This window comes from Quercus lobata, chromosome 1 (assembly GCF_001633185.2).
Source record: "Quercus lobata isolate SW786 chromosome 1, ValleyOak3.0 Primary Assembly, whole genome shotgun sequence".
Classification (NCBI taxonomy): domain Eukaryota; kingdom Viridiplantae; phylum Streptophyta; class Magnoliopsida; order Fagales; family Fagaceae; genus Quercus; species Quercus lobata.
Window position 1 is genome coordinate 47,695,860 of NC_044904.1, and position 8,310 is coordinate 47,704,169.

An 8,310-nucleotide genomic window follows, 5' to 3' on the forward strand; every position below is an offset into this window, starting at 1 on the left:
GCGTTTTGGAACTTGACTTCCCTAAAATCGAGTTCCATGCTTTTTTTTTTTTTTTAGTTTTATTCGGCATAACTCGATTTTCTACGAATCGAGTATTTCATTGAAACTCGATTTTAAGGTAATCGAGTATCGAAACAGGGACATATCCCTATATAGTTTCGAAATAGGGACATATTGTTAAATTTTTTAAAAATTAAGGGCAAAAGATTAGAATCTCCCTATTCCATAAAATTTTTTTTTTTTTTTTTTTTGTCATCATAGTACAGTAAATGAGTCTGCAAGCGGCCAAATAGACCCCTTTTTTTTTATCTAAGGAAAATGAAAAAGGTTTGTCAAGAAAAGTCATGGTAACGTCATTTTCAGAACAACCTCATACACCCACTTGTAGCTCATCCTGCGACTCATTATTTATCCAAACCATTCATTGACACGTGCTGCTTCGGATTAAGCTCAAAAAAGTGCAAATTTGGAAGCTATAGAACATACCCAGAAACATACTTTTAGAGAAATTGGCACATATAAAAATATAATGGTCCATCTATAAGCTTATCTCCTGGAAATGTCTTGGAAACATCAAGATTTAAGCCCATGCAATAAATCTCAAAAGCTAAGGGCGGCACTAACTGTTGAAACCGATTGGGACTACTGACTAAATCAAAGCTTAGGCAATGCACCTATAAATGTCACCCATAGCTTGTGTTCATGCTCATCCACAACCATATCCTCTTCCTACAAGAACAGCACTCCCTCCTTTTGTTTAAGGCTTCAACTTAACTCCTTGATGGCAAACTCTCGAATAGCAAAGTTTGTAACAGAGGTTGCACCTCCACAATATATTAGTGTCATGAGGTACAAAGCAAGAAAGATGCTGGATACAATAAATGAAGAAGAGAGAGATGCTAATGCAACAAGCTTTCTACCTTCATCCCCAAAAAATTCGTCCTCGTCATCTTCCTCTTCTCCTTTAGCTTCTTCAGCAACTCTTAATGCTGATGCTTTCTCAAAGAGGTTCATAGGCCTTTTCTGATATTTGATCATTAAAATCCTTGAAGGCTGAGCACATGCCTTTTTTTTCTTTTTCTTTTTTGAGAAACGGCTGAGCACATGCTTATGTCTTGAATGACAGCACTGTTTCACAACATACTGCACTTCCATGAGCCTAATCTCATTTGTTTTTGGAGAGTTGGTGAGACTATAAAGTGACCACTGTATCATGCAATGTAATTGATGGAATTAATGAGAAAATATGTTCTCATTTCTAATGTACAGAGCAATAATTTTATATTAATAAAGAAAATATTGCTAAGGCTTTGGCATGTAATCCACATTCATAGTTGCCTCAAGATATATTGCAGAGAAAGTAAAATTCTTGTGGTGCTGCACCTCACTGTCAGTGTCAGCTTTGACAAAGGTGGCAATCTTCTTCCCTCAAACCAGCCAATCCATAGTATAAATAACATTAACTCAAGCCTCTGGTTATACGCAAGGATACTAGGAGAACTAAAAGGCAAGATAGTTAGGCCAAATATCTTTTCATATATATAGATTTACGCCCAATTTATACATGCTGCACCTTTAAAAAAATTAAATCATTCAAGAAGTTTTTGTTTCAACAGTGTTTTTTTTTTTAACCTACAGTCAGATTAAATCTCCCTTCCACGACCACCAAGCTTATCCAATATCAAGGTCATTACTCATAAGAACATCTATCTGTAAAGTCTTCAAAATTATTCTTTTATATTCTTGAATCCTCACTATACTAAACAAACTAACTTATGGGTTTGATTGTAAACGACTTCCAATTATTGTGAAAGTTGGCATACGAGATAAGCCTGCAGAGGAGATTTAATCTAACCAAGGGTACAGCAAAATATTGATTAATGATAATTTTTTGACAAAGCTGCACAACTTAATAACTTTTAGTTGGATAAATAATTTCTTCATTCCATCATCAAATAACATATACTCTCCATAGTATATGCTTTTTTATTTTTTGATGACATATTACTTTACTCAAATTAGTTGTACATCGTAAAGCATACTATATAATAATCCTCACTGTTAATCAAACTCTTACAAGCAACTAATCCCACCTGTCAAAACCAATAATCGAGTATTCCAAAGGCTTTACACCCCTGAGGGGCTAAGCAGTTTATACTCATGCCTAGGAGGCCATGGTATATGTTTTAACACGTCAAATTTCATATCAATCAAATCTTTTACTATCCAATCAATATATATCTCTATGTGTGTGTGAGAAATATAATAAACTAAGATTTCCTATATTGATAGTCTTGATATTTGAGGAGCACTAAAGATATAAGGAGAACTTGTAAACCAACAGCTGGTTTGTCACAATATAAAAAATTATTGAATGGTATAACATTAACAAGATTTTATTTCTGGATAAATATTATATTCCTTGATATACACGAGAAATACATCAGGCCTCACTTGAATCCAACAATATATACATAAATTAAACTGCTCCATTGGAATTTTATAGCTATACCCACTTCCTAATATATATGCTCCACTAGAGAGGGAGAGAGAGAGAATACATCGAAATGTTATGCTACCAATCAATGAATTTCCCACATAGTTGCCTTGCCTGATATGGTAAAATATCAAGACACTATAATAGAGGACTGAAAAGGCCACGTTATATAGTATGATATACTTAGAAGCAGATAAACAGCAAACAGCCATTGCTCTCTTCCAGTGTGACAAACAGACAATTGTGTGCAAAATTGGGCAACTGAAAAATCAAGGGAAGACACTAGAAACACAAGAAAACCAGCTGCACAGATATTCAAGATTGCAGCATAATTATATTAAAAAATTTTAATAAAATAAAAACCAAAAGGCTAAAGTGATAAAATATACACAATTTTCACTACAATGCCAAGACTATCAAAGATTTTGAGGTTTTTTCCCTACAGACTCAATCTCCTTTACCTTGTCAGCTATATACTGGACCGTTTTTGACAGATCTTGTGTATGCTCTTCAATGTGATTGAACAGAAGGTCTACAGTTTTTCTAAGTGAAGCAGATCGCTCTCTCTCAAGGAGCAGCTGTTGAGTTAATTCTTGAATCTTCATGTTTTCATTCTACAAAGATATATAGAAGGAGAAGCTTATTTTAAAAATGTAACATAAAAGAGAGGACAGATAGTGGGAGAAAAGCATAATACAAATGAAATTCAGTTGATCTACAAAACCAACTTTAGACTGATCAATCTGCAAACTATGACCCTACAAGGTCCTCTGTTTAAGGCTAGTACCACTGGACTCACTTGATCACTTTTTGTTGGATACTTGGAATGAGAGAATAAGATGACTCCCCCCACTTACAAGATAACTGCTTAATAGGCATAGCATCCTTATTAGCAAGCATCTGATCAAATTTAAACTGAAAAGTTCCACGAGGTATTTATTTTGACAGGATTTAAACAAAAGACACCAGAAAATATTTCATTCCCTAGAGCAGTATGGCAGAGAAGGTGGTAAAAGTGGAAAAAATAAATATTTGATGCATTGTTCTTAAAAATAATATAGTAGCTGAGAGTCTGAGACTTAGACAAACATAAAGAAAAAAATTTAAACAAGGAAAAGAGAAAAAGGATTTACTAGTCACCTGAGAACATTTTTTCGACTCCTTGAAATAAACTTTTCTCTCCTTTTTTTTTTTTTAACCCTACTACTGGACAATGAATTGAATTATTTTTTAGAAATATTATTTATTATGAATTGCCTACAAGTCCAAGGGCTGTAGTGTCTAACTTTGCAATGCATCACAAGCTAAGAATATTACTGCACAAGCTTTCATGCAGATTTCCAATGAGACAAATGCAGAACTTCTCAGTCCGAATTTCTATTAGTCCAAGCGAATATGTCTGTCAAGGGCAGTAATGGTGAACAAAGAAACACTGTTTGGGAAAAGGTACTATACATCTTTTTTGTTTTGTTTTTTCTTTTTTTTAGTCAGTACTACTTATCATATTTTCAGATGGTGCATATAGTAGATTGGAAATTATCTCACAACAGACTCAAAGAACCAAAAGAAGACAATAACTCACCGGAATTTGATTTATAATTGAACAGTTTTGAGAGTTCACTGCAGTCAACGCATGAGTGTGCTCCTTCACAAACTTTGTGACAACCCATTTTCCAGTACTTAGTTTTCTTACCGAAAGCATTGCCTTGCAACCCACCCTAGTGGGAGTCCGTGGCTTAATGTTTTTCTTATTAATATCACACCTATAAGCTTTTCTATAACCCTCTTTGTTACAAACAATTGTTCGACCAATGACAGATCCATCAAGTTTAGAGCGAGATAGATAGTTTATCCGAGTTATGAAACCAAAACGCATGCTGTACGCACTGTAAAAAGCATGTGCTGCTTCTTCGGACTCAAATTCCTGACCCACATATGGTTCATCTCCTTCAACTACAGTTCCTCCCCCCCTAGAAGATTCATGAATCATTTCATCATTTTGTCCAAGACAAGAAACCTCTTCAAATGAACTTGCTATCATTGCGCCATCATTACCAAGTTCAAGCTCAATATCAGTTGAATTATCTCCTAACCCATTTTGAATGTCCACAGCAAGTTCAGGATCCACTGTAACATTCCAAATTTAGAGATATTACCTTCTGTCCTCATATCAAAGATCATACAAATGAACTCATGTCCATCACACACACGCGCACACGCACGCATATTTCCAATAGACTTAAATAGTTAAATGGATCTTAGAAATCGGTAATCAGACTGGCTAACATGCATTGCATAACCATAAAAGAGACTATAAACACAAAAACAACAGAATTGGACAATAACCAATTTCAATAGAAATAAAAACAAAGACCTCTCTATGTCCCTCTCACGACAAGCACACGCACAACCAAAATGGGCCCTCAGAATCAGTATTTGAAGTTGCTAATACACATTCCACAGCCATAAAAGCTATCACAAACATAAAAAATAAAAATAAAAACCCCACAATTTGACATTAACCCAATTTTGAAATAAATGGAAACACTAAGACCATTCACTCAAGAGTCAAAACCAAATAAATTTGTACTAAAATCAAAAACAGAAACTACAAATGTTGCACTAAAATGGGAGACATTGGACTCAGAATGAGAGCACCCCAAAAAAAAAAAAAAAAAAAAATCCATTTTTTCCTATATAAAACCCAATTGAATTTTAAATCAAAGAGAGTCCCATTTTCCATATGAAATGATATGATAGATACAGTAGAAATTCACATTAGAATTTAGAAGCTTTAAAATTTTAAAAAAAAATATATATAAATTAAAAATATAAATTTCCCTTAAAGCTAATTCTGGGGTCTGATTTTGGGATAAAAGGGAAATTTTGTAAAGTGAAACTTACTGAATCATTGAGATTTTGTAGCCGAAGATCCTTCCAGAGACAGCAACTGATCCAGAGCAGAGACTAGAGAGAGAAAGGGACAGTGATTATAGATTTTTTTTTCCCCCCTCTCTCTGTTTGTTGGTTATATGGGCTTTTGGGTTAATAATGGGTCGGACTGGCTCAGCCCATATTATCTGAAAGGGCCGAAACACAGCCCATAATTGGGCTCAATTTGAGTCCAATGAACAATAATTTGACGGTTTTTTTTTTTTTTAAGGAAAAAATTTGAATTGATGACAATCCAATATATCAAAGAGGAAAAATGCCAAGAGATCTCCTAAATTTTAGGGTAGTGGCCATGATATCCCCTGAAATTTTATTTTGGTCAATTTACTCCCTGAATTTCTTAGAAGTTTCAAATAGAGACATTTGGTAGCAAACATAGATAGAGAGAGACTAGGCCACCATACAGCAGAGGTGCCTCTGGCGAACTCAAGGATAAGTTCTCTATAATATTTTTGAGAAACATGTTCTCTATATAATAGGTTTTGTTAGTTTTTAGACCTCTTAAAATACAATTGAATTAACCTAGTTAATTAGTCAAATTATTACTTAGTCCAAATTCCAAATCTAGGTTATCACAATCAAACAATCATATCATGCATAGCAGCGGAAAATAAAAAACACAACGATATGATAACCTAGGAAAACCAAACCAGTAAAAAACCTAGGGATGATTTAACCTAGCTATCCTTAAGGTAAAAAGGAAATCCACTAGAAAGAATCGAAGTTTTACAATAGCGACTTAGATCACTAACATCCTATTACTACCCACCAATAGAAATTTACTGACACGATCACGTGCAAACTCCGAGACCACGGACTCCTTCTTTCTTTGGCCTTTGCAAAACACAAACACCTACGTTTGTGACTTTAAGATCTCATTCAAAGGTTTAGCAGCACAAACTCTCTTGTTTGTGACTCCAAGACCACCCTTGAAGGTTTAAATCATCAGCACCTTTGATAACTAGAGGAGGCAGCAACTTCTACAATACCGGATCTTGAGATTCTTCAAGTAATAACACCGGTAGAAGATATGAGAGAGTTTTTTAGGAACAAAACCCTAAATACAAAAAATGCACACTCTTCTCTCTCTAAAAAGTCTTATAAAAAAGTGCTTAGAGTTTCCTTTATATACTGAGAGAAGTAGATCTGAAACCCTAATCCTTAATAGGTTTGAACTGCTGTTTGGGCTTAATTAAAATTCTGCAGATACGACTTTCAATCGATTGAGCCTGTCTTTCGATCGATCGAACCAGACAGATTATGAAATCTTCTTCTTGCAGTTTGTATGTTCTTGAATCTTGACTTGAATCACCTTGAGCACTGTCTAATAATACCTATAGACTCTAAAATCTATATCTAGACAAGTTTGTGTTCACGATTTGCCAATTGTTCTAAACTTTTAGAACCTAACAATCTCCTCCTTTAGCAATTCTTGACAAAACTTTCATACAAAATGAAATGTTCAAATACAAAAACAACCTAATACAATAAAATGCCCAATTACATCACAAATCCCAATCAAAGACTCCTAACCAAGAAGTTACCAATAAGAGGTAGAAGATATTGATCAAAATGTACCTGTCTTTCCTGAAACACTCAACAAACACATCACCGCATGTGTGAAAAGAAAGACATATAAATAATAATATGAAACACAAAATAAAAACAAAAGTAAACTAACTCTCCTCCTAAGTTAGATACATGAAAAAAAATTTTACATTCTCCCCCTTTCAAACAATTTCAACTCCTCCTAAACAAAGCAAATAGGATTCCCACATATCAACTATTTCTCCCCCTTTTTGTCACGTATTGACAAAGACAACTCATACAAAGAGTAAACAGCCAACATACGCAACAAAAATCAAGAGAAAATAGAGAATTAAGGGAATACAAAACAATTCAACTCTATAGAAAATAAAGACAACCCCCCCCCCCTATGAACAACACAGGTTAAAAACAAGCTTCTCCCCCTATAAAAATAGAAAAAACAAAACAAGTTTTGGGAAAAATTTAGGAGGTAGGGAAAAGAAAAACACACTAACCAAACTTAAAAACTAAGTTCAGGATACACATGAAGAAAAATATTCTCTCTTTAAATAAATACAAACTTGACACTATGTGACCCATAAATAGTTGCATAAGTAGAGAAAATATTAGCGTATTGATTATCCAACATATTTCTTAAGAAAAATATATACTACAGTGCACACATAAAAATAGCATATACTAAAAAGTATATAGCTCAAAAATTAATCAATCAATTTATAAATCAAGTTGAGTACCCAATTTAGCAAAGTGTATGCATGTTATGTGTTAAAACAATGAGAGATATGACTGCAAAACTGTAAGATGGATACAAAACACAATGCAATGCATGTGAATCCTAAACATAAATGATGCATGAAAAAAAATTTGGTCAAATACTTAAAAATTGAAAATTTTCAATTTCGATCGATCGAGCATCAATCAAATGCCAATCGAGTCAGGCAGAAACTAAACTTGAAAAATCTGGAATTTTTCGATTGATCAAAAATCACACTTAATCGATCGAAAATCTGGAAAAACCAAATTTTTGAAAAACAGAAAAATTTTATGCAGAAACTCCTCAAAGCATAGTATTTTATGAATAGAATGCATGAGTATGAGATGAAATGTTTTTCAAAAACACTTGTATTCAACCCAGATCTTCCAAAAACACATTTTTGAATCAATTTGTCCTCAACAACTCAAACATTAAACATATTTTGCATTAAAATCAAAGAACATATAATCTTGAATGGCCACAACAAGATCACATACAAAACAATGTACCAAGTTTAGCAAAAAGTAACTTGTGTAGTGTGTGCAACTAGCAAAAGTTT

General features: G+C 33.7%; 1 protein-coding gene across 1 annotated transcript; it reads right to left on the minus strand.

The window, feature by feature from the left end:
• Positions 1-458: 458 nt before the first annotated feature.
• On the minus strand, positions 459-5,497 carry LOC115991262. The gene is made up of 4 exons (XM_031114985.1): positions 5,402-5,497; positions 4,080-4,624; positions 2,959-3,111; positions 459-1,206 (listed from the first exon to the last, which is right to left on the minus strand). Coding segments are annotated over exons 1-4 (1,140 nt in total). The 5' UTR covers positions 5,403-5,497; the 3' UTR covers positions 459-765.
• Positions 5,498-8,310: the final 2,813 nt, after the last annotated feature.